The 27504-nt window shown below is 40.6% G+C and overlaps 1 protein-coding gene and 1 non-coding gene across 2 annotated transcripts in view; one reads left to right on the top strand and one right to left on the bottom strand.

Annotated features, from left to right (window-relative positions):
* LOC120020225 (plasma membrane calcium-transporting ATPase 2-like) overlaps nucleotides 1–27504 on the bottom strand; it is an 80101-nt gene that overhangs the window by 11890 nt on the left and 40707 nt on the right. The window contains exons 5-10 of the mRNA XM_038963756.1: nucleotides 26726–26890; nucleotides 25829–26043; nucleotides 20748–20990; nucleotides 3367–3501; nucleotides 2699–2805; nucleotides 1358–1592 (exon numbers count right to left, since the gene is read on the bottom strand). Coding sequence (XP_038819684.1) covers nucleotides 1358–1592; nucleotides 2699–2805; nucleotides 3367–3501; nucleotides 20748–20990; nucleotides 25829–26043; nucleotides 26726–26890 — 1100 coding nt within the window. The remainder of the gene's footprint in view (nucleotides 1–1357; nucleotides 1593–2698; nucleotides 2806–3366; nucleotides 3502–20747; nucleotides 20991–25828; nucleotides 26044–26725; nucleotides 26891–27504) is intronic.
* trnag-acc lies at nucleotides 219–294 on the top strand. The gene has a single exon. It is a non-coding gene; the product is annotated as a tRNA-Gly (tRNA).

Here is a 27504-nt window from a genome sequence, read left to right as displayed (position 1 = left end):
AGTAGTAGTAGTATAATGGAATAGTAGTAGTGTAATGGAGTAGTAGTAGTACTATAATGGAGTAGTATAATGGAGTAGTAGTATAATGGAGGAGCAGTATAATGGAGTAGTTGTCTAATGGAGGAGTAGTATAATGGAATAGTAGTATTATAACGGAGTAGTAGTAGTATAATGGAGTAGTAGTAGTATACTGGATGAGTAGTATAATGGAGTATAATGGCCCCGTGTGGCTCAGTTGGTAGAGCATGGCGCTACCAACGCCAGGGTTGTGGGTTCGATTCCCACGGGGGGCCAGTACAAAAAAAAAAAAAAAAAGTATGAATGTATGTACTTGTAAGTCGCTCTGGATAAGAGCGTCTGCTAAATGACTTAAATGTAAAATGTAAATGTAAATGAGTAGTAGTAGTATAGTGGAGTAGTAGTAGTATAATGGAGGAGTAGTATAGTGGAGTAGTAGTAGTATAATGGAGTAGTAGTAGTATAATGGAGTAGTAGTATAATGGAGTAGTAGTATAATGGAGTAGTAGTATAATGGAGGAGTAGTATAATGGAGGAGTAGTAGTATAGTGGAGTAGTAGTAGTATAATGGAGTAGTAGTATAGTGGAGTAGTAGTAGTATAATGGAGTAGTATAATGAGTAGTATTATAATGGAGGAGTAGTAGTATAATGGAGTAGTATAATGGAGTAGTAGTAGTATAATGGAGTAGTAGTATAACGGAGTAGTAGTAGTATAATGGAGTAGTAGTATAATGGAGTAGTAGTATAATGGAGTAGTATAATGGAGTAGTAGTAGTATAATAGAGTAGTAGTAGTATAATGGAGTAGTAGTAGTATAACGGAGTAGTAGTATAATAGAGTAGTAGTATAATGGAGTAGTAGTATAGTGGAGTAGTAGTAGTATAACGGAGTAGTAGTATAATTGAGTAGTAGTAGTATAGTGGAGTAGAAGTAGTATAATGTAGTAGTAGTATAACAGAGTAGTAGTATAATTGAGTAGTAGTATAATTGAGTAGTAGTAGTATAATTAAGTAGTAGTAGTATAATTGAGGAGGAGTAGTATAATGGAGTAGTAGTAGTGTAATGGAGTAGTAGTAGTATAATGGAGTAGTAGTAGTATAATGGAGTAGTAGTATAATGGCTGTGCAGTGGCTTCAAAACAGTGCCCCATGTCCGTCATCTAGGGCTACTACATATCATTGGGTCAGACGGGATCCTCTATGCTGACCATGCAGACAGCTGTCAGCTCACTGACACACACACACAGCCTACACACACACACACACACACACACACACACACACACACACACACACACACACACACACACGCCGACAATGCCGAACACACACAGCCTACCTCTGGTCTGACAGGGTCCTCTATCCCGACCACACAGACGGCCGTCAGCTCATTGAGGATGTCGTTCTCGTTGTCCCAGAGTGGTTCTGGGTCGGCAGGGAAGTCACGGTACGCCACACAGATGGTCCGCAGCCCGTCACACGCCATCGGCTCGATCACCTTCTTCACCATCTCGTCCTTATCTCGGGGACGGAACACCCGCGGCTCGCCTTCCTGGTTCAGGATCTTAGTGCACCTGGGGGGGGGCAAAGGTTAGAGGTCAGGGGTTAGTGTTTAGGGTAATGGCATCGTTAATGTCAGTCCCGAGTTTAAGTGCCACAATCCAAAAACAAGCAGATCAGTGACGAAAACATCATACATTCAGTGTTTGCAGCTGCAATCAATCCCCTGAATCAACACCCTAGCTCCTTAGGCCCTCTGCAAAGGAGATCTGAGAGCATTGTATCGCATGTCAGATCTCAACTAGTGCGTAGAGCGTAGAGGCTAGAGGGTAGAGCCTAGAGGGTAGAGCCTAGAGGGTAGAGCCTAGAGGGTAGAGCCTAGAGGGTAGAGCCTAGAGGGTAGAGGCTAGAGGGTAGAGCCTAGAGCGTAGAGCCTAGAAGGGTAGAGCCTAGAGGGTAGAGCCTAGAGGGTAGAGCCTAGAGCGTAGAGCCTAGAAGGTAGAGGCTAGAGGGTAGACCTAGAGGGTAGAGCGTAGAGCCTAGAGGGTAGAGCCTAGAGGGTAGAGCCTAGAGGGTAGAGCCTAGAGGGTAGAGCCTAGAGGGTAGAGGCTTGAGGGTAGAGCCTAGAGGGTAGAGGCTAGAGGGTAGAGCCTAGAGGGTAGAGGCTTGAGGGTAGAGCCTAGAGGGTAGAGCCTAGAGGGTAGAGCCTAGAGGGTAGAGCCTAGAGGGTAGAGGCTTGAGGGTAGAGCCTAGAAGGTAGAGGCTAGAGGGTAGAGGGTAGAGCCTAGAGGGTAGAGGCTTGAGGGTAGAGGCTTGAGGGTAGAGCCTAGAAGGTAGAGGCTAGAGGGTAGAGGCTAGAGGGTAGAGGCTAGAGGGTAGAGCCTAGAGGGTAGAGCCTAGAGGGTAGAGGCTTGAGGGTAGAGGCTTGAGGGTAGAGCCTAGAAGGTAGAGGCTAGAGGGTAGAGGCTAGAGGGTAGAGCCTAGAGGGTAGAGCCTAGAGGGTAGAGCCTAGAGGGTAGAGGCTTGAGGGTAGAGGCTTGAGGGTAGAGCCTAGAAGGTAGAGGGTAGAGGCTAGAGGGTAGAGCCTAGAGGGTAGAGGGTAGGGGCTGCTTTCCTTTCTGGATACAGCGCTGGAAACTGAAGACATCTATCGTATCACATCCAGCTGTAAACCACTCACTTCTTCAGGACGATCTCAGAGGCTCCCTTGCTGTACATCCTGAAGCTGCCGTCTGATAGTTTGATGACAGTGGACATGGACTTCCTGGCCGAGTTGAAGGTGTACACCTGGTACAATCAGAATTATAATTCAGAACAAGAATTAGAAAATAATTAGAATTAGAGACAGAATTAGAATCAGAAATAAAATTAGAGACAGAATTAGACAGAATTAGAGACAGAATTAGAATTAGAGACATTAGAGACAGAATTAGTATTAGAGAGAGAATTAGAATTAGAGACAGAATTAGAATTAGAAACAGAATAAGAATTAGAAACAGAATAAGAATTAGAAACAGAATAAGAATAAGAATTAGGGACAGAATAAGAAGTGGACATTGACTTCCTGGCCGAGTTGAGACAGAATTAGAATTAGAGACAGAATTTGTCAGAATTAGAATTAGAGACAGAATTAGAAACAGAATAAGAATTAGAAACAGAATGAGAATTAGAGACAGAATTCATTAGAATTAGAGACAGAATTAGATTTAGAGACATAATTAGAATTAGAGACAGAATTAGAATTAGAGACAGAATTAGAATTAGAGACAGAATTATATAAATAATAAACATAATCATCACCACCACCACCACCACCACAAATAACCTAAACAATAATGGTGTGTAGACCTTGTAGAGTTTCTCCTCTGGGATCTGGTTACGGATGGGCTGATAGTCTCTCTTCAGGTCCAGCACCAGGCCAAGCAGACCACACTCTGTCTTGTTGCCCACTTGCATGGGCAGACCACCCTCCTTGGTGGCAGGCTGGGGAGATGGAGAGAGAGATACAGAACCATGGGGTGAGAAGTCAAATTGTGTGTTTGAGATTGAATACATTGTGAGGCTCCTCAGAGGAGTCAATTTCAGAAAACATTAAAAAAGTTATGCTTTTTAGATAAAACTATACGTCACCAAATAATGGATTAAAACACTGTTTGCATCGAAGGTCTACAGTAGCCTCAACAGCACTCCGTAGGGTAACACCATGATGTAGCCGGAGGACAGCTAGCTTCCATCCTCCTCTGGGTACATTGACTTCAATACAAAACCTAGGAGACTCGTAGACCTCAGCCCCTTCCATAGGCCTACATGGTAATTGTGACCACTTCCGGAGGACGTCCTCCAACCAATCAAAGCTTTTGTGTTATGAACTGACATGTTGTCCATCCAATCATAGGATTAGGATCAGATAATTAACCTAGAGTGGTGTATGGGGGTTCTACGTGTTGAGAAGCTTGGTGAGTTGGTGTCATATTGGATAGAGATTGTGATAGTTGAGCATTTTTAGGATACTATTTAATTCAAATTAGTTTCTTCAAACTACAGGAGACGGAGGAGTTAGATTATATATTGTTTTCTTGGTTTTAGAGTTTATTTTTGTGTGGAGTTAGTGCAATTTATTTCAATTTGCCTTGCTAACTTTTGTAGCAAGTGCTAACGTTAGCTAGCTACCGGAGTGCAGTTTTCTCCTCCTAAATGGCTAGCTAACGCTAACAACAATGTAGTGGATGTTTGCTGAAGAACCCCTTTCATTGTCCACATCAGACTCAAGCTTCTTGGATAAAGCATTGATCATGTAATGAACAAAGGTCTATGTATTCAAACTAATATTAGAAGAACAAAAACACTTCAGAGATATGGCGGATGTGATAGTGTTGAGACTGGATGTGATAGTGTTGAGACTGGATGTCATAGTGTTGAGACTGGATGTCATAGTGTTGAGACTGGATGTCGTAGTGTTGAGACTGGATGTGATAGTGTTGAGACTGGATGTGATAGTGTTGAGACTGGATGTCATAGTGTTGAGACTGGATGTCATAGTGTTGAGACTGGATGTCGTAGTGTTGAGACTGGATGTGATAGTGTTGAGACTGGATGTGATAGTGTTGAGACTGGATGTGGTAGTGTTGAGACTGGATGTCGTAGTGTTGAGACTGGATGTCGTAGTGTTGAGACTGGATGTCGTAGTGTTGAGACTGGATGATATAGTGTTGAGACTGGATGATATAGTGTTGAGACTGTTGAGACTGGATGTCATAGTGTTGAGACTGGATGATATAGTGTTGAGACTGGATGTTGTAGTGTTGAGACTGGATGTCGTAGTGTTGAGACTGGATGTCGTAGTGTTGAGACTGGATGTCGTAGTGTTGAGACTGGATGTCGTAGTGTTGAGACTGGATGTCGTAGTGTTGAGACTGGATGATATAGTGTTGAGACTGGATGATATAGTGTTGAGACTGTTGAGACTGGATGTCATAGTGTTGAGACTGGATGATATAGTGTTGAGACTGGATGTTGTAGTGTTGAGACTGGATGTCGTAGTGTTGAGACCGGATGTTGTAGTGTTGAGACTGGATGTCGTAGTGTTGAGACTGGATGTCGTAGTGATAGAGACTGGATGTCATAGTGTTGAGACTGGATGTCGTAGTGTTGAGACTGGATGTCGTAGTGTTGAGACTGGATGTCGTAGTGTTGAGACTGGATGTCGTAGTGTTGAGACTGGATGTCGTAGTGTTGAGACTGGATGTCGTAGTGTTGAGACTGGATATCGTAGTGTTGAGACTGGATGTCGTAGTGTTGAGACTGGATGTGGTAGTGTTGAGACTGGATGTTATAGTGTAGAGACTGGATGTCATAGTGTTGAGACTGGATGTCGTAGTGTTGAGACTGGATGTCATAGTGTTGAGACTGGATGTCATAGTGTTGAGACTGGATGTCGTAGTGTTGAGACTGGATGTCATAGTGTTGAGACTGGATGTTGTAGTGTTGAGACTGGATGTCGTAGTGTTGAGACTGGATGTCGTAGTGTTGAGACTGGATGTCGTAGTGTTGAGACTGGATGTCGTAGTGTTGAGACTGGATGTCGTAGTGTTGAGACTGGATGTCATACTGTTGAGACTGGATGTCATAGTGTTGAGACTGGATGTCATAGTGTTGAGACTGGATGTCGTAGTTTTGAGACTGGATGTCGTAGTGTTGAGACTGGATGTCGTAGTGTTGAGACTGGATGTCGTAGTGTTGAGACTGGATGTTATAGTGTTGAGACTGGATGTCGTAGTGTTGAGACTGGATGTCGTAGTGTTGAGACTGGATGTCGTAGTGTTGAGACTGGATGTTATAGTGTTGAGACTGGATGTCGTAGTGTTGAGACTGGATGTCGTAGTGTTGAGACTGGATGTCGTAGTGTTGAGACTGGATGTGGTAGTGTTGAGACTGGATGTTATTGTGTTGAGACTGGATGTGATAGTGTTGAGACTGGATGTCGTAGTGTTGAGACTGGATGTCGTAGTGTTGAGACTGGATGTCGTAGTGTTGAGACTGGATGTCGTAGTGTTGAGACTGGATGTTATAGTGTTGAGACTGGATGTTATAGTGTTGAGACTGGATGTCATAGTGTTGAGACTGGATGTCGTAGTGTTGAGACTGGATGTCGTAGTGTTGAGACTGGATGTCGTAGTGTTGAGACTGGATGTTATAGTGTTGAGACTGGATGTCATAGTGTTGAGACTGGATTTCATAGTGTTGAGACTGGATGTGGTAGTGTTGAGACTGGATGTTATAGTGTTGAGACTGGATGTCATAGTGTTGAGACTGGATGTCATAGTGTTGAGACTGGATGTGATAGTGTTGAGACTGGATGTGATAGTGTTGAGACTGGATGTCATAGTGTTGAGACTGGATGATATAGTGTTGAGACTGGATGTGATAGTGTTGAGACTGGATGTTATAGTGTTGAGACTGGATGTCATAGTGTTGAGACTGGATGTCATAGTGTTGAGACTGGATGTGGTAGTGTTGAGACTGGATGTTATAGTGTTGAGACTGGATGTCATAGTGTTGAGACTGGATGTCATAGTGTTGAGACTGGATGTGGTAGTGTTGAGACTGGATGTCGTAGTGATAGAGATTAGAAAAAAAAGTACAAATTCTTTAATTCTGAGTATTTTAATAGAGTAAAACAATATAATGGGTTATGTTTTGGTCATTCAAGGGATATTTTTACTTTGAAATAAAATGACTGTGTGGGACATTTAAATGAGTTGTGACCAGTATTCTGTATGTAATATAAATATATTACTAAGACGCTATCCTGTCAGTCGTTACAGTACTAAGGAGTGTTTTACATTTACAATTAACCACATCATCTGATTATTTGTCTCTCCTGAAATTAAACCATCAAGGGACATATTTTAAACTATGTCTGTCATTGAACAAACCCGATGCCATGATTAGAAGAACAAAACTTCTCTCTTTCATCATTTCCTTAAACAATAAAAAGCTAATTTACCAACATTTCTGGAAATGTATATTTATTGTTTTGTAAAGAAACGCTGTTAATACTGCAGCATCTTAGAAGTGTATTGGTTTGGTGGCTAGTGGCTCTTGACCTCAATACTGCAGCATCTTAGAAGTGTATTGGTTTGGTGGCTAGTGGCTCTTGACCTCAATACTGCAGCATCTTAGAAGTGTATTGGTTTTGTGGCTAGTGGCTCTTGACCTCAATACTGCAGCATCTTAGAAGTGTATTGGTTTGGTGGCTAGTGGCTCTTGACCTCAATATTGCAGCATCCTACCATTTATTGTGGTTCTATGCTTTACATTTTGAGATTTGAAGTGGAGATTTGAAGTGGAGATTGGAAGTGGAGATGTGTAGTGGACATTTGAAGTGGAGATTTGAAGTGGATATTTGTAGTGGAGATTTGAAGTGGAGTTTGGAAGTGGAGATTTGAAGTGGAGATGTGTAGTGGACATTTGAAGTGGAGATTTGTAGTGGAGATTTGAAGTGGAGATTTGAAGTGGACATTTGTAGTGGAGATTTGTAGTGGAGATTTGAAGTGGAGATTTGAAGTGGAGATTTGAAGTGGAGATTTGAAGTGCTTGCTTACCTTCATTTTACAGTACAGAGGTTAGAGTTTTCAATGTGAAGGGCCAGTTCTCAAACAGTAGACAATTTCATATGTCACTTCAGCCCCTCAGCGTGTGAGGACTGTTATGTTGGTATCTGGGTTTAACAACAGAGTGCTGTTGTACACGTGTGTGTTAGCTGGCTATGACAAGGACAAGAGACGGCAGCACATGCTGTCCTCTCCAATGTACCTCTTCGGATTGAGCTCTACTTCTGCAGAGCCTCACTGTGTGTGTGTGTGTGTGTGTGTGTGTGTGTGTGTGTGTGTGTGTGTGTGTGTGTGTGTGTGTGTGTGTGTGTGTGTGTGTGTGTGTGTGTGTGTGTGTGTGTGTGTGTGTGTGTGTGCGTGCGTGCGTGCGTGCGTGCGTGCGTGCGTGCGTGCGTGCGTGCGTGCGTGCGTGCGTGCGTGCGTGCGTGCGTGCGTGTGTGTGTGCGTGCGGAGGACTCAGAGAGGATACATCAAAACACTGTGATTGTGATGTGAAGATGAGCCTCCTGGTTCTGTCATCCCCAGCCGTCATCAGCAGAACTGTCAATCACTGAGAAGGCGCTGTCGACGATGACACAGTCCTCTGCATAGTGTTGAAACTAGCTATCAGCCTCCATGATCCTCTGTCTCAAAATAATCATTATTCATATTAGCCGCCATAGCTGTCTAAAAATCATTTCAAAAGCTTGCTAATGCGTGAACAGTATAATTGTTGTTTTATGTCTGTATCTCTGTAATGTATCTGGATCTACAGTATGTGTACTGTATCTATGCAAAACAATAAGGACCACGATGGAAATAAGTCCCCGACTTTATTGTGCAATCCCATGTCACGTTTTAAATCTGTGTACTGTGTATATACTGTATGGGGTATTTATGGCCGTGTGGAGCTACGAGTGACGCAGCAGGTCTAAGGCACTGCATCTCAATACAAGACGCGTTACTACAGTCCCCGGTTCGAATCCAGGGCTGTATCACTTCCGGCCGGGATTGGGAGTCCCATAGGGCGGCGCACAATTGGCCCAGCGTCGTCCGGGGTTTGGCCGGGGGAGTAGGCCGTCATTGTAAATAACAATTTGTTCTTAACTGACTTGCCTAGTTAAATGAAGGTTCTAGAATGAAGGTTCTAGAATGAAGGTTCTAGAATGAAGGTTCTAGAATGAAGGCTGTAGAATGAAGGTTCTAGAATGAAGGTTCTAGAATGAAGGTTGTAGAATGAAGGCTGTAGAATGAAGGCTGTAGAATGAAGGCTGTAGAATGAAGGTTCTAGAATGAAGGTTGTAGAATGAAGGTTGTAGAATGAAGGTTCTAGAATGAAGGTTGTAGAATGAAGGCTGTAGAATGAAGGTTCTAGAATGAAGGTTCTAGAATGAAGGTTGTAGAATGAAGGCTGTAGAATGAAGGCTGTAGAATGAAGGTTCTAGAATGAAGGTTGTAGAATGAAGGCTGTAGAATGAAGGTTGTAGAATGAAGGCTGTAGAATGAAGGTTGTAGAATGAAGGTTGTAGAATGAAGGTTGTAGAATGAAGGTTGTAGAATGAAGGTTGTAGAATGAAGGTTGTAGAATGAAGGCTGTAGAATGAAGGTTGTAGAATGAAGGTTGTAGAATGAAGGTTGTAGAATGAAGGTTCTAGAACAGGGGTGTCAAACTCATTCCACGGAGGGCCTAGTGTCTGCAGGTTTTTGGTTTTTCCTTTCAATAAAGCCCTAGACAACCAGGTGTGGGGAGTTCCTAACTAATTAGTGATGTTAATTCATCAATCAAGTACAAGGGAGGAGCGAAAACCCGCAGACACTCGGCCCCCCGTGGAATGAGTTTGACACCTGTGTTCTAGAATGAAGGCTGTAGAATGAAGGCTGTAGAATGAAGGTTCTAGAATGAAGGTTCTAGAATGAAGGTTGTAGAATGAAGGCTGTAGAATGAAGGCTGTAGAATGAAGGTTCTAGAATGAAGGTTGTAGAATGAAGGTTGTAGAATGAAGGTTGTAGAATGAAGGCTGTAGAATGAAGGTTGTAGAATGAAGGTTGTAGAATGAAGGCTGTAGAATGAAGGCTGTAGAATGAAGGTTGTAGAATGAAGGTTCTAGAATGAAGGTTGTAGAATGAAGGTTCTAGAATGAAGGGTGTAGAATGAAGGTTGTAGAATGAAGGTTGTAGAATGAAGGTTGTAGAATGAAGGTTGTAGAATGAAGGCTGTAGAATGAAGGTTCTAGAATGAAGGTTCTAGAATGAAGGTTGTAGAATGAAGGCTGTAGAATGAAGGTTGTAGAATGAAGAAGGTTCTAGAATGAAGGTTGTAGAATGAAGGTTCTAGAATGAAGGCTGTAGAATGAAGGCTGTAGAATGAAGGTTGTAGAATGAAGGTTCTAGAATGAAGGCTGTAGAATGAAGGCTGTAGAATGAAGGTTGTAGAATGAAGGCTGTAGAATGAAGGTTCTAGAATGAAGGTTGTAGAATGAAGGTTCTATAATGAAGGTTCTAGAATGAAGGCTGTAGAATGAAGGCTGTAGAATGAAGGTTGTAGAATGAAGGTTGTAGAATGAAGGCTGTAGAATGAAGGTTGTAGAATGAAGGTTGTAGAATGAAGGTTGTAGAATGAAGGTTGTAGAATGAAGGTTGTAGAATGAAGGTTGTAGAATGAAGGTTCTAGAATGAAGGTTCTAGAATGAAGGTTGTAGAATGAAGGTTGTAGAATGAATGTTCTAGAATGAAGGTTGTAGAATGAAGGTTCTAGAATGAAGGTTCTAGAATGAAGGTTCTAGAATGAAGGTTCTAGAATGAAGGTTGTAGAATGAAGGCTGTAGAATGAAAGTTGTAGAATGAAGGTTCTAGAATGAAGGTTCTAGAATGAGTGTTGGAGTTTGCTAAAGTGGGAGTGGGTAGGCTACAATGACTGTGTGCTTCCTAATATGGACATCCAAGTCTGTTCCTGTACATCTTTGGGTGAAAATGTTCAAACAAGCATGTAGGATCCTGTTGACGGGTAGAAACACAGGCATGCAGCCAGCCGAAGGACGCACTATTATATAAAGAGAGAAAGGAACATTTCAATAAGGCTTGGTTCACCTCATTTTTAGATGTGTCGTTCTACGCCGGCTTGTCGTGGGGAGAATGGTGTGAACGGTAACAGTCCATATCACACCATTGGTGCTGTCTGTCAACTTAATGGTATATACAGTACCAGTCGAAAGTTTGGACACACCTACTAATTCAAGGGTTTTTCTTTATTTTTACTATTTTCTACATTGTAGAATAATAGTGAAGACATCAACACTACGAAATAACACATATGGAATCATGTGGTAACCAAAAAAGTGTTAAACAAATCAAAATATATTTCATATTTGAGATTCTTCAAAGTAGCCACCCTTTTCCTTGATGACAGATGTGCACACTACCCTCCCTCTAAGACACCTACACCACCCGATGTCACAGGAAGGCCAAAAATATGATCAAGGACATCAACCATCCGAGCCATTGCCTGTTCACCCCGCTGCCATCCAGAAGGCGAGGTCAGTACAGGTGCATCAAAGCTGGGACCGAGAGACTGAAAAACCGCTTCTATCTCAAGGCCATCAGACTGTTAAATAGCCATCACTAGCACATTAGAGGCTGCTGCCTATAGGCTTAGACTACATATCACTGGCCACTTTAAGGAATGGAACACTAGTCACTTTAATAATGTTTACATATCTTGCATTACTCATCTCATATGTATAAACCTTATTCTATCCTATTCTACTGTATCTTAGTCTATGTATTACTCATCTCATATGTATATACTGTATTCTATACTATTCTACTGTATCTTAGTCTATGTATTACTCATCTCATATGTATATACTGTATTCTATCCTATTCTACTGTATCTTAGTCTATGTATTACTCATCTCATATGTATATACTGTATTCTATCCTATTCTACTGTATCTTAGTCTATGTATTACTCATCTCATGTGTATATACTGTATTCTATACTATTCTACTGTATCTTAGTCTATGTATTACTCATCTCATATGTATAAACTGTATTCTATTCTACTGTATCTTAATCTATGTATTACTCATCTCATATGTATAAACTGTATTCTATCCTATTCTACTGTATCTTAGTCTATGTATTACTCATCTCATATGTATAAACTGTATTCTATACTATTCTACTGTATCGTAGTCTATGTATTACTCATCTCATATGTATATACTGTATTCTATACTATTCTACTGTATCGTAGTCTATGTATTACTCATATCATATGTATAAACTGTATTCTATTCTATTCTACTGTATCTTAATCTATGTATTACTCATCTCATATGTATAAACTGTATTCTATCCTATTCTACTGTATCTTAGTCTATGTATTACTCATCTCATATGTATAAACTGTATTCTATTCTATTCTACTGTATCTTAGTCTATGTATTACTCATCTCATATGTATATACTGTATTCTATCCTATTCTACTGTATCTTAGTCTATGTATTACTCATCTCATATGTATAAACTGTATTCTATCCTATTCTACTGTATCTTAGTCTATGTATTACTCATCTCATATGTATAAACTGTATTCTATTCTATTCTACTGTATCTTAATCTATGTATTACTCATCTCATATGTATATACTGTATTCTATCCTATTCTACTGTATCTTAGTCTATGTATTACTCATCTCATATGTATATACTGTATTCTATACTATTCTACTGTATCGTAGTCTATGTATTACTCATCTCATATGTATATACTGTATTCTATACTATTCTACTGTATCGTAGTCTATGTATTACTCATCTCATATGTATAAACTGTATTCTATACTATTCTACTGTATCTTAGTCTATGTATTACTCATCTCATGTGTATATACTGTATTCTATACTATTCTACTGTATCTTAGTCTATGTATTACTCATCTCATATGTATATACTGTATTCTATACTATTCTACTGTATCTTAGTCCGCTCTGATATCGCTCATCCATCCATATACACTACCGGTCAAAAGTTTGGGGTCATTTAGAAATGTCCTTGTTTTTGAAAGAAAAGGTCATTTTTTGTCCATTAAAATAACATCAAATTGATCAGAAATACAGTGTAGACATTGTTAATGTTGTAAATGACTATTGTAGCTGGAAACGGCTGATTTTTTATGGAATATCTACATAGGCGTACAGATGCCGTAATCAGCAACCATCACTCTTGTGTTCCAATGGCACGTTGTGTTAGCTAATTCAAGTTTATCATTTTTAAAATGCTAATTGATCATTAGAAAACCCTTTTGCAATTATGTTAGCACAGCTGAAAACTGTAGTTCTGATTAAAGAAGCAATAAAACTGGCCTTCTTTAGACTAGTTGAGTATCTGGAGCATCAGCATTTGTGGGTTCAATTACAGGCTCAAAATGGCCAGAAACAAATAACTTTCTTCTGAAACTCATCAGTCTATTCTTGTTCTGAAAAATGAAGGCTATTCCATGCGAGAAATTACCAAGAAGCTGAAGATCTCGTACAACACTGTGTACTACTCCCTTCACAGAACAGCACAAACTGGCCCTAACCAGAATAGAAAGAGGAGTGGGAGGCCCCGGTGCACAATTGAGCAAGAGGACAACATTATTAGCCTGGGATCTAGACCACGTGGTAATGGCCAGACAACAACACAATTAGCCTGGGATCTAGACCACGTGGTAATGGCCAGACAACAACACAATTAGCCTGGGATCAAGACCACGTGGTAATGGGCCAGACAACAACACAATTAGCCTGGGATCTAGACCACGTGGTAATGGCCAGACAACAACACAATTAGCCTGGGATCTAGACCACGTGGTAATGGCCAGACAACAACACAATTAGCCTGGGATCTAGACCACGTGGTAATGGGCCAGACAACAACACAATTAGCCCGGGATCTAGACCACGTGGTAATGGCCAGACAACAACACAATTAGCCCGGGATCTAGACCACGTGGTAATGGCCAGACAACAACACAATTAGCCTGGGATCTAGACCACGTGGTAATGGCCCATGCAACAACACAATTAGTCTGGGATCTAGACTACGTGGTAATGGCAAGACAACAACACAATTAGCCTGGGATCTAGACTACGTGGTAATGGCCCAGGCAACAACACAATTAGCCTGGGATCTAGACCACGTGGTAATGGCCAGACAACAACACAATTAGCCTGGGATCTAGACCACGTGGTAATGGCCAGGCAGTAAAGCACCAACTTCTCTTCACACTACTAACAAGAAAAGGACTAATGACGCATCCCTCTTCAGGGGATCTGTTAGTCTGCCCTCTCTCAGTCTGATTCCCCAAAGCTCTACCGCTGACACGGTCCTGTCTGGTGTGAATGTTCTGCAGTCACACCGCTGACACGGTCCTGTCTGGTGTGAATCTTCTGTAGTCACACCGCTGACACGGTCCTGTCTGGTGTGACTATTCTGTAGTCACACCGCTGACACGGTCCTGTCTGGTGTGAAGAGACTAGATTATTACAGCGTGTGAGTTGGCTGCTCCAGCCACTCCGTCCTGTCTAGACATGGACCCCTGAGGTCAGAGCAGGTTACAGAGCAGGTGGGAAACAGGAGGCAACCTGAGGCCAGGCTCAGAGTTGTAACAGAGCTCAGAATACAAAACAAACACAATAAGAGTCAGGATTTCAGTCCTCACCTCTGACCCCCTAACATGCTGACCAGACCGGACACGTCGCGTGCGCGAGCGTCGCAAAATAAATTTAGAAATCCATGTTATTCAATTATTGCACCCACACTTCTCGCGCGCGCCAACGAGCGTCTGCGACACCAAGGGCTAAAATAGATGTCGTTCCTATTTCTGACGCAGATCGCGCTGCAAGTCCTGCCTCTCCCATATCCTCATTGGTTTATAGAAGCAGATACCCACGTGTCATCTCCTCATTGGTTATACCCACGTGGGTGATAGAAAGACGAACTGTTTTGCTGGTAGTCGTGGTAATACAATGAAAGTTTAGATGCGATCACCATATAATTTAAACGATGAAAAAGCCTGGAAGGAGGAGAGATGACTAGAAACGATTCGGTTGGCCGTTTTATATGTGGATTAATTGTCGGAGTAGAGGACCTTGTGCATTTCAGGTAAAATAACAACTCAATGTTTATATCCCAGGACAAATTAGCTAGCCGCAGCAAGCTAGCTAAATGGGACAAATTAACGTTAGCTAGCAAGTGCAAGCTAACTAGCTAAATTGCCATACATGTTTAATGCTTTTCGACCTGTCCCCAAATTAATGTCATTGGTTCAGAGTTTGTTTTGATATTTTAACCTGCGTGTCGTGATCGCGTTTGGTGTGGGGGGACAAAATAAATTTATGCACGATAGCGCGCGCAGCCGGTTTGGTCAAAGTGTAACAGTAAACCCTCAGGTTCTATTTCAGAAGGCTGATACTGACGATAATCATCACCTCTGACCCCTGACCTCTGACGGATGATGCTGAGATCAGAATAGAGAGTGTGTTTCCTACACAACAGGAGTCTAGTAAACTATGACTACGTCCCAAATGGCACCCTAGTCCCGATTTAGTGCCCTACTTTAGACCAAGGCCATGGCACCCTAGTCCCTATTTAGTGCACTATATAGGGAATAGGGTTACACCTCATTCTTACACAACAGTATACAGGAAATGTAAAAGTAGGACTCAACTTCCTGCGTTGAGAAAAGACGTATCTCAGGATACTATACTGTATTTCCTCAGTTAGTGGGAGGGATTTGGGACGAGGAAATTAATTATAAACTTACTCTACATATCAATCACCCAAACCGCCCAAAACTTTTTCAGACATTATTCTCGAAGGTGGTTTAGAGCAGAGAGAGAGGGAGAGAGATGATCCATTTCGAGTCTCTATCATGTGATGACTCAATCCACACCAGTGATTACATAATATCCTGTTACAAAGACAGCCCTACTGGTGCTATGCAGGCTGGGGAAAGTAGAGGCTTCTGGGGGATGGAGTTCTAACAGAACAGAACAACAGAGGCCTCTGTGGTATGGAGTCATCTTGGTTTCTGGGCAGCTGTGGGAAGCAAGGGTTTCTGGGGGATGGAGTTGGATGAAGGAACAGAATAAGAGTCCTCCTGGTACTGAGAGAAGCATAGGATACTGGGGGATGGATTTCCAACAGAACAGAAACATAGGGACCTCTGGGGGATGTAGTTCTGTTAGTTGCTGGGCAGACTGTGGGAACCAGAGGCTTGTAGGGGAAGGAGTCATTTGGTGTGCAACAATAGTTCGAACTTAGGTCCCTGCTGACTGACGCCAGTTTAAGAGGAATCTGAAATATTACAGTATTTTCTCTGTGTGGTTATCAAAGCCTTCTTTGGCAGTCTAGAGAGACCAGAGCCATTATGTAAACTGAGATCCTCCACTCTGAGCTCTTTGAGGCAGTCAGGACAGGATGAGGCCTCAGAGGGCCTGCAGAGGGGAGTTCTGAGACTGAGGAGGTCCTACATGCATACCCGCGCTATCTTTGTAGAGGTTGAGCGTGTCCTCAAAATGTACATTGTTCTAGCTTTGAGGTTCTGAAGCCTCTGGAAAGCAGCTAGCTGCCGTGAGGTGTTGTGAGCTATTATAATAGTTTGCCTAATTTCAGTTTACAGTTTTCCCGTTCTTAAATTTAGTTTTTGTGTCTTTTGGTTTTGTCCATCAGCTTCAAACAGAAGAAAATACAATATTTTTTGTTATGGAAAATATATTTCCAAACAGTTTAGATGGTACAATGATTCTCTACACTTACCTTGACACATACTGTAAACTGAAATTAGGCAAACTATTATAATTGTAGCAACCATGAAATGGTGGAGCGATTTCTGCATACTCCATCTTTAAATGTAAAAAAGTAGTTTGAGTCTGCAGTCTGTAATCGACTGCATAACCGACAGCCGGCACTAGTGGAAAACACTGATGTTACCAGTAACTTGGTATAGGAGCAGGGTGTATTAAAACCTCTAACGAGTCACAAACCCGGATCTGGGATCCCCCCCATCAAAAAAGCTGACTAGCATAGCCTAGCCTAAAGCCACAGGGATATCATATAATAAAATGTTCATGAAATCACAAGTCCAAGACACCAAATGAAAGATACACATCTTGTGAATCCAGCCATAATTTCTGATTTTTAAAATGTTTTACAGGGAAGACACAATATGTATTTCTATTAGATAACCACGTTAGCAAAAGACACAACTTTTTTTCCCCACCATTTTTTTCCTGCATAGGTAGCTATCACAAATTCGACCAAATAAAGATATAAATAGTCACTAACCAAGAAACAACTTCATCAGATGACAGTCTGATAACATATTTATTGTATAGCATATGTTTTGTTCGAAAAATTTACATATTTCAGGTATAAATCATAGTTTTACATTGCAGCCACCATCACAACTCTCAACCAAAGCAACTAGAATAACTACAGAGAGCAACGTGAATTACCTAAATACTCATCATAAAACATTTATGAAAAATACACAGCGTACAGCAAATGAAAGACAAAGATCTTGTGAATCCAGCCAATATTTCAGATTCTTTAAGTGTTTTACAGCGAAAACACAATTTAGCATTATATTAGCTTACTACAATAGCCAACCACACAGCAGCATTGATTCATGCACGTTAGCGATAGCGAATAAACCAGCAAAAGATATACATTTTTTCACTAACCTTCTCAAAACTTCATCAGATGACAGTCCTATAACATCATATTACACAATACATATATTGTTTGTTCGAAAATGTGCATATTTAGCGGCACAAATCGTGGTTATACAATGAGAATAGTAGCCAAGCTGCCAACAAAATGTCGGGAGAAATCTTGGGAGAGGCACCTAATCTAATCAATAACTAATCATAAACTTGACTAAGAAATACAGGTTGGACAGCAAATGAAAGATATATTAGTTCTTAATGCAACCGCTGTGTTAGATTTTGAAAATTAACGTTACTACGACATACAGCGTGCGCTAAAGCGAGACCGCACCGAAATTAATGGCGGAATAATAGTTTTACATTTTTCAACAGAACAACGAATTAACATCATAAATAGTTCTTACTTTTTGATGAGCTTCCATCAGAATCTTGGGCAAGTTGTCCTTTGTCCAGAATCATCGTTGCTCGGTTGTAGATTGCCGTCTTCAACTTAGGAATTAGCAGCAAACATTAGCTATGTGGCCCAGACGTGCCCAACTCTTCATAACGCAGCACAAAGAAATATCCGAAAATCGCAATATACTGATATAAACTGATATAACTTGGTTTAAAATAACTACATTATGATGTCTTTAACACCTATATCGAATAAAATCAGAGCCGGATATATCTAAGGCCTATAACGAGAGCTTTTCAGAATGCCATCCTGAGGTCCTCCTTTGCGCCATGACGAACGTTGAAAAGAGTGTACCCCCGGTTCCATGAGCTTTTATATGGACTCAGATCTGCCTAGCAACACCATTCCAATTCTCACTGCTTACTGACATCTAGGGGAAATCGTATGCAGTGCATGTCGACTCATAGATAACATGCAATTTAATAAACTGACCCTGGAACAGAGCATCGATTTCAGATTTCTCACTTCCTGACAGGAAGTTAGCTGCAACTTGAGTTCTGTTTTACTCACAGATATAATTCAAACGGTTTTAGAAACTAGAGAGTGTTTTCTATCCAATAGTAATAATAATATGCATATTGTACGAGCAAGAATTGAGTACGAGGCAGTTTAATTTGGGAACGAATTTTTACAAAGTCGAAATGGAGCCCCCCTATTGACAAGAAGTTTTAAGTAGTACTATTGTATATAGTATGTTACCAGTATCGTGGCGGTGTATATAGTATGTTACCAGTATCGTGGCGGTGTATATAGTATGTTACCAGTATCGTGGCGGTGTATATAGTATGTTACCAGTATCGTGGCGGTGTATATAGTATGTTACCAGTATCGTGGCGGTGTATATAGTATGTTACCAGTATCTTGGCGGTGTATATAGTATTTTACCAGTATCTTGGCGGTGTATATAGTATTTTACCAGTATCTTGGCGGTGTATATAGTATTTTACCAGTATCTTGGCGGTGTATATAGTATTTTACCAGTATCTTGGCGGTGTATATAGTATTTTACCAGTATCTTGGCGGTGTATATAGTATTTTACCAGTATCTTGGCGGTGTATATAGTATTTTACCAGTATCTTGGCGGTGTATATAGTATTTTACCAGTATCTTGGCGGTGTATATAGTATTTTACCAGTATCTTGGCGGTGTATATAGTATTTTACCAGTATCTGGCGGTGTATATAGTATTTTACCAGTATCTTGGCGGTGTATATAGTATTTTTCCAGTATCTTGGCGGGGTATATAGTATTTTACCAGTATCTTGGCGGGGTATATAGTATTTTACCAGTATCTTGGCGGGGTATATAGTATTTTACCAGTATCTTGGCGGGGTATATAGTAATTTACCAGTATCTTGGCGGTGTATATAGTATTTTACCAGTATCTTGGCGGTGTATATAGTATTTTACCAGTATCTTGGCGGTGTATATAGTATTTTACCAGTATCTTGGTGGTGTATATAGTATTTTACCAGTATCTTGGCGGTGTATATAGTATTTTACCAGTATCTTGGCGGTGTATATAGTATTTTACCAGTATCTTGGCGGTGTATATAGTATTTTACCAGTATCTTGGTGGTGTATATAGTATTTTACCAGTATCTTGGTGGTGTATATAGTATTTTACCAGTATCTTGGTGGTGTATATAGTATTTTACCAGTATCTTGGTGGTGTATATAGTATTTTACCAGTATCTTGGTGGTGTATATAGTATTTTACCAGTATCTTGGTGGTGTATATAGTATTTTACCAGTATCTTGGTGGGGTATATAGTATTTTACCAGTATCTTGGTGGTGTATATAGTATTTTACCAGTATCTTGGTGGGGTATATAGTATTTTACCAGTATCTTGGTGGGGTATATAGTATTTTACCAGTATCTTGGCGGTGTAAATGGTATTTTACCAGTATCTTGGCGGTGTATATAGTATTTTACCAGTATCTTGGCGGTGTATATAGTATTTTACCAGTATCTTGGCGGTGTATATAGTATTTTACCAGTATCTTGGTGGTGTATATAGTATTTTACCAGTATCTTGGTGGTGTATATAGTATTTTACCAGTATCTTGGTGGTGTATATAGTATTTTACCAGTATCTTGGTGGTGTATATAGTATTTTACCAGTATCTTGGTGGTGTATATAGTATTTTACCAGTATCTTGGTGGTGTATATAGTATTTTACCAGTATCTTGGTGGTGTACATAGTATTTTACCAGTATCTTGGTGGTGTATATAGTATTTTACCAGTATATTGGTGGTGTATATAGTATTTTACCAGTAAATTGGTGGTGTATATAGTATTTTACCAGTATCTTGGTGGTGTATATAGTATTTTACCAGTATCTTGGTGGTGTATATAGTATTTTACCAGTATCTTGGTGGTGTATATAGTATGTTACCAGTATCTTGGTGGTGTATATAGTATTTTACCAGTATCGTGGCGGTGTATATAGTATGTTACCAGTATCTTGGCGGTGTATATAGTATGTTACCAGTATCTTGGCGGTGTATATAGTATTTTACCAGTATCTTGGCGGTGTATATAGTATTTTACCAGTATATTGGCGGTGTATATAGTATTTTACCAGTATCTTGGCGGTGTATATAGTATTTTACCAGTATATTGGCGGTGTATATAGTATTTTACCAGTATCTTGGTGGTGTATATAGTATTTTACCAGTATATTGGTGGTGTATATAGTATTTTACCAGTATCTTGGTGGTGTATATAGTATTTTACCAGTATATTGGTGGTGTATATAGTATTTTACCAGTATCTTGGTGGTGTATATAGTATTTTACCAGTATCTTGGTGGTGTATATAGTATTTTACCAGTATATTGGTGGTGTATATAGTATTTTACCAGTATCTTGGTGGTGTATATAGTATTTTACCAGTATCTTGGTGGTGTATATAGTATTTTACCAGTATATTGGTGGTGTATATAGTATTTTACCAGTATCTTTGTGGTGTAGGCGCTGTTGAGGGAGATGGCATTGACCAGTATGTCCAGAGACTTGGCCGTCAGCGCTCCGGGGTCTGGTATCTCCTTGTAGTGGACGTCTCCCACGTAGCACGCTACGGCCGTCATGCGATTGGTGGTCAGAGTGCCGGTCTTGTCGGAGCAGATGGCCGTGGCGTTCCCCATCGTCTCACACGCATCCAGGTGACGCACCAGGTTATTATCCTTCATCATTTTCTGTCGAGGAAATATCAACTAGCGTCACAACAACCTCAACAGAACAGTTGCTAACTAGAACCCGGCAAACACTCTACAGTGATATGTTGAACTATGTTGCGTATTTGGATACGTAGCTACAGATTCTTGGATTACTAAATAAAATGCCCCTGATGAGGAAGCATCTCAGAAGGTTCCCAGAACTTGGTGTTAAGTCGTTCTCATAACACAATTACTGTCCAGTTTGTGGTGACGATTATAGAATGTTTGTATACAGCATTTGACTGATGTTTCAAGAACGTTCTCAGAACCCATTTAGTCTGTTCTTTAAAAGGTTCTAGAACACATTTAGTCTGTTCTTTAAAACGTTCTAGAACACATTTAGTCTGTTCTTTAAAAGGTTCTAGAACACATTTAATCACATTTAATAATTGTGATTTAATCATTCTTTTAAAAAGGTTCCCAGAATGTGTCATTAGGTTGTGGGAACAGTCTGGTGGGAACATTGTGGGGACATCACAAAAGTTATGCTCCCAAAACACAAAATCTGTCCAGTTGTAGGAATGATTCTACAACGTTTATTTTAGGACGCAAAAACATTCATCTGATGTTACAAGAACGTTCTCAGAACCCATTTAGTCTGTTCTTTAAAATGTTCCCAGAATGTTTAAATTAAGTTGTGGGAACGTTGTGTGGGCATGACAAGATATATGTTCTCAAAAAACTGTCCATTTGTGCAGATTATTACAATGTTTCTATTAGGTTGCAACAAACATTCACCTGGTGTTACAAGAACGTTCCCAGAACAAATGTTTTTAAAGTTCTTCAAAAGTTCCTAAAACATTGATTTAGTTTGTGGGAACATTGTGGGGAGAAGAGATAGGTTCCCAAAACACTGAAACGGTCCAGTGTGGGTACATTACAAGAGATAGGTTTCCAAAACACATATGCTCAGTTGTGAGGAAATTCATACACTGTTTAAGTTAGGTAGCACAGCGCATTCCCTTAATGTTGTAAGAATGAAATGTCTGTTTTAATGATGTTTATAGCATATTTGTTTTAGGTTTAACATAACAGTCCTTTGATGTTTACACAATATACATTTTACCTTGTCTTTGAGATTTCTCAGAACATTTCAAGAACATTTAAAAAATATATATATATTTAAGTTTGACCTAATATTATTATTATATTTTTTAAACAGATTGGAATACATCCCCATGATGCTTCACTCCAGATTTAACGGCAGTTCACATTTGAATACTGGTATTGTAGGTGACATACATGGCATTTTCATTTCATTCACAGGACATTTGAACAGTATTTAATCATACAAACACAACCATATTTGTTTTTACACTTCATATGTTAACAATCTGCACATGTGGGGGATTGAACCTGTAATGTTTTGTTTCCTAACCAGATCATTAACCCTCTGCATCATCAGGGGAGAGTTATTTCGAAATTGAGAAAAGGTAAAAAAAAAGAAATCGTATTTAGTTTTAAGGTTCTGAGTCTGTATTTGAGAAGCATATGAATAGACAAGAATACAAGTCATTTAGCTCTATCCAACTAAAATCACATGTCATAAGACTGTCAACACGTGATGAAGAAAGATAATCCTAAAATACAGTGTTACATGTATGCAGAATACGAAGAGGTTGGGAACATTTCAATAACTCAGAAATTGCGTTCAGTTTCCTGATTGACCATTATTGACTCAAAAAAGAAACACCCAAGGTGTCCCCTGGTAGCACACAGAGTTAACCACCTGGCTGCAAGGTGTCCCCTGGTAGCACACAGAGTTAACCACCTGGCTGCAAGGTGTCCCCTGGTAGCACACAGAGTTAACCACCTGGCTGCAAGGTGTCCCCTGGTAGCACACAGAGTTAACCACCTGGCTGCAAGGTGTCCCCTGGTAGCACACAGAGTTAACCACCTGGCTGCAAGGTGTCCCCTGGTAGCACACAGAGTTAACCACCTGGCTGCAAGGTGTCCCCTGGTAGCACACAGAGTTAACCACCTGGCTGCAAGGTGTCCCCTGGTAGCACACAGAGTTAACCACCTGGCTGCAAGGTGTCCCCTGGTAGCACACAGAGTTAACCACCTGGCTGCAAGGTGTCCCCTGGTAGCACACAGAGTTAACCACCTGGCTGCAAGGTGTCCCCTGGTAGCACACAGAGTTAACCACCTGGCTGCAAGGTGTCCCCTGGTAGCACACAGAGTTAACCACCTGGCTGCAAGGTGTCCCCTGGTAGCACACAGAGTTAACCACCTGGCTGCAAGGTGTCCCCTGGTAGCACACAGAGTTAACCACCTGGCTGCAAGGTGTCCCCTGGTAGCACACAGAGTTAACCACCTGGCTGCAAGGTGTCCCCTGGTAGCACACAGAGTTAACCACCTGGCTGCAAGGTGTCCCCTGGTAGCACACAGAGTTAACCACCTGGCTGCAAGGTGTCCCCTGGTAGCACACAGAGTTAACCACCTGGCTGCAAGGTGTCCCCTGGTAGCACACAGAGTTAACCACCTGGCTGCAAGGTGTCCCCTGGTAGCACACAGAGTTAACCACCTGGCTGCAAGGTGTCCCCTGGTAGCACACAGAGTTAACCACCTGGCTGCAAGGTGTCCCCTGGTAGCACACAGAGTTAACCACCTGGCTGCAAGGTGTCCCCTGGTAGCACACAGAGTTAACTATCTGGCTGCAGGTCCAAAGATTGCAGATTAAATTCCACATATTCTATAACCATGTTTCACTACAGAAAATGTAAATTGAGGCTCAGATAAAAAGACTAAAAAGAGAAGATGTCCAGATGTATAAATCACATCAGAAATTCAGAATTTAGACTAACTGTTAAAAAAAATTAATCATTGTGTAAAAATGTACTGTACAACTTTAATAAAAACACTCCCAATGTCCACAACAAAGGTTTTAGAACACCTACTCATTCAAGGGTTTTTCTTTTCATAGCACTCATAGTCCTGGATACCTTGTAAATATGGGCCCAGAAGTGATGGTGACTAACCCAGTTATCAGTAGATCCCTGGGTTAGTTATGTTTAAGAAGGAAGCGTACAATTCCTGATTACCGGATACAGGAATACTGCTATGGCTAAACTTTATACTGAAAAAAGATGATGAGAGAGAGATTCCCTGGTGGCGCAGAGGATTAAACATTGCAGGTTCAACCCCCACATGTTCAGATTGTCAACATATGACGTGTAAAAAAAAAGATGGTTGTGTTTGTGTAATTAAATGTTGCTCAAATGTCCTATGAATGAAATTCAAATGCCATGTGTGTCTCTATACGTTTTCCCCCTATATGAGAATGACCGTTAACTCTGGATAGAAATCTAATGGGGGTGTATTTCAAACTGCTTAATCTGCATGCTGAGAATGTTGTGGTAATATTAGGTCAAACTCAAATATAACGTTTCCTCAATGTTCTTGAGATGTTCTGAGGACGTCCAAGACAAGACAAAATGTATAGTGCATTAACATCAATAGAATATTAAGTTAATAAAACAAAATAATAAAATAATATTATGTAAACCTAAAACAAATATGCTGTGAACGACATAAAAACAGCATAATATTATACAGTATTATATTTATATTTCTATATATTTCTATTATATTTCATTCTTACAACATTAAGGGAATGTCCTGTGCTACCTAATTTAAACATTATATGAATGTCATCACATCTGAGCATATTTTGTGTTTTGGGAACCTATCCTAACCCATGTTCTGTTATAATCTCCACCCGGCACAGCCAGAAGAGGACTGGCCACCCCTCATAGCCTGGTTCCTCTCTAGGTTTCTTCCTAGGTTTTGGCCTTTCTAGGGAGTTTTTCCTAGCCACCATGTTTCTACACCTGCATTGCTTGCTGTTTGGGGTTTTAGGCTGGGTTTCTGTACAGCACTTTGAGATATCAGCTGATGTAAGAAGGGCTATATAAATACATTTGATTTGATCTCTTGTCATGTCCCCACAATGTTACCACAATCTAATGGGGGGAAAAAATTATGTTTTGTCAACATTCTTGCAACATAAAACGAACGTTTTGTGCACCCTGGTACAAACATTATCTGAACGTCAGCACAAGTTTTGTTTTTTTGGGAACATATCTCTTGACATGTCCCCACAACGTTTCCACAACCTAATGAAACATTCTGGGAAAATTTAAAGACAAAATGTGTTCTGGGAACGTTCCTGTGACATCAGGTGAATGTTTTTTTTGCACCCTAAAAGAAACGCCGTAGACACATCTGCACAACTGGACAGTTTTGGTATTTTGGGAACATTTATTTTATGACGTACCCACAACGTTCCCACAACCTAATGAAACATTCTGGGAACCTTTTAAAAGAACAGATTCAAAGCATTACAGGAACGTTCTAGCAACATCGGGCAAATGTTTTATATAAACATATTAACTTTTGGGTATTGTTCTGTGATGGTTGTTACAGATGTTGTGCACAACATTTTTGTGACCGTCAGGAGAACATTCCAAGGATATTTAATGTAAAACATTTTTGATAAATTACATAGATTTTTATCAAAAACATTCCTTTGGGATGTTATCATCCTAACGTTAGATAAAAAACCCTTACTAGAACTGAATGGGAATCTAATGTTCTGGGAATGTTCCCGGTTTACTGGGATCATTCTCGTCATTCTCACGATTCCAATCCTTTGACACTTCTAATTGGTCAGAAATCAAATATAAGACAAAAGGCAGAACATGTGTCACCTTGACAGAGTAGGCCAGGGAGATGGTGCTGACCAGTGTGTGTGTGTGTGTGTGTGTGTGTGTGTGTGTGTGTGTGTGTGTGTGTGTGCGTGCGTGTGTACATACCTTGACAGAGTAGGCCAGGGAGATGGTGACGGCCAGGGGCAGCCCCTCGGGTACAGCCACCACCAGCACAGTGACACCGATGATGAAGAACTTGACAAAGTATTGTACGTAGATGGGAGTGCACTCCGTCAGCCACGGCCTCTTCTGCAGGACAAAGTTGTCCACAGCAAAGTACAGCACCAGGATGATCACTGTGATGGCTGACATCACCAGACCTGGAGGGACAAGGACAAGGAGAAAGTTAATCTACTCTATTATACTCTACTCTTCCTATATATTCTACTCTACTCTACTCTACTCTACTCTACTCTACTCTACTCTCCTCTACTGATGGCTGACATTATCAGACCTGGAGAATGATAAGGACAAGATGTCAGCGGCTGTCCTGACTGTACATTACTTCTCTTTTACTTTTCTTTACTTGTAAACAGATTAAAGATGCATGGCTTTTTTTTTATACATTATATCAAATGTTTATTTGATGAGCGTTGGACTTGTAACTGAAACGTTGCAAGATCGAATCCCTGAGCTGACAAGGTACAAATCTGTCGTTCTGCCCCTGAACAAGGCAGTTCCCCGATAGGCTGTCATTGTAATTAAGAATTTGTTCTTAACTGACTTGCCTAGTTTAATAAAAATAAATAAATAAAAATGAAACTTCACAAATCATCAGCAGCAGCAGTGCATTAAATATGTACCTCTGTGATTCCACATAGACCAATGACTCCTACATTTAATTCTGCCAGTGATATGATCTCCCTATTTCACCTCAGAATATCATCGCGATATGATCTACTGCCCCATTGAGATAAATAATTGATCATATATTGAGTGGTCTAATCAACGTTTCAAAGCCTATTGATTATGGATTATATCATATTGATTGATCTGCCGTACCTGCTTTGCCGATCTGAACAGCCAGCTTGGTCAGTTTCCCCTGGAGGACAGACTTCTCCTTCTTGGAGACATTTGCTTTCTTCTTCTCCTTCTCCTCCATCTCTCCTCCCTCGGCGCTCTTCAGAGGCTGCATCTCCATGGCAGCCGCTCCGTCCTGCTTCTTGACTGAAACAACCAGAGGAACACAAAGACAGAGGTTATTATGGGACTGGGGCTTTCCCTAGCCTTTTCAGGGCCGAAGTGAAATTTGTTTTCCGTGGTCCCCCCTCCCCCTCTTGACAGCAGAGAGAAAAATGTAAGTTTTAAAGTTAATGTCCTGCCATTCCACACATTTTGCCATGTGGCATAGAGAAAATGTTGCAGTTTTAAAGCAAGTTTTCGGCAGTTGTACACATTTTGCCATGGGACGGAGAGAAAATGTTTCAAATTTATAACAAATTTAATTTATTTCATTTTGCGATTAGAGAGAAGTTTGTGCAGTTTAAAGCTAATTTCCTGCAATTCTACAGATGTTGTCATGACTTATGCCATGTCAATATGATATTCTGAATGAGACTGACTAACAAAATCAATAGGTGCCCCCCCTGGAGGTCAGGGCCCCCGGTTGGTAGTTGGCCATGATTACTACCAGTTTATATAACTAGCTGCTAGACTAATTTACCAATCTAAAAATTGTTAGCTGACATTGCTAACATGGCTAACATGGCTAACATGGCTAACATAGCTAACATGGCTAACATAGCTAATATGGCTAACATAGCTAACATGGATAATATCGC

Source organism: Salvelinus namaycush, chromosome 2 (assembly GCF_016432855.1).
Source record: "Salvelinus namaycush isolate Seneca chromosome 2, SaNama_1.0, whole genome shotgun sequence".
In the NCBI taxonomy this organism is placed as follows: domain Eukaryota; kingdom Metazoa; phylum Chordata; class Actinopteri; order Salmoniformes; family Salmonidae; genus Salvelinus; species Salvelinus namaycush.
The sequence above is the reverse complement of the archived record's forward strand: the minus strand, read 5'-3'. Positions and strand labels throughout refer to the sequence as shown.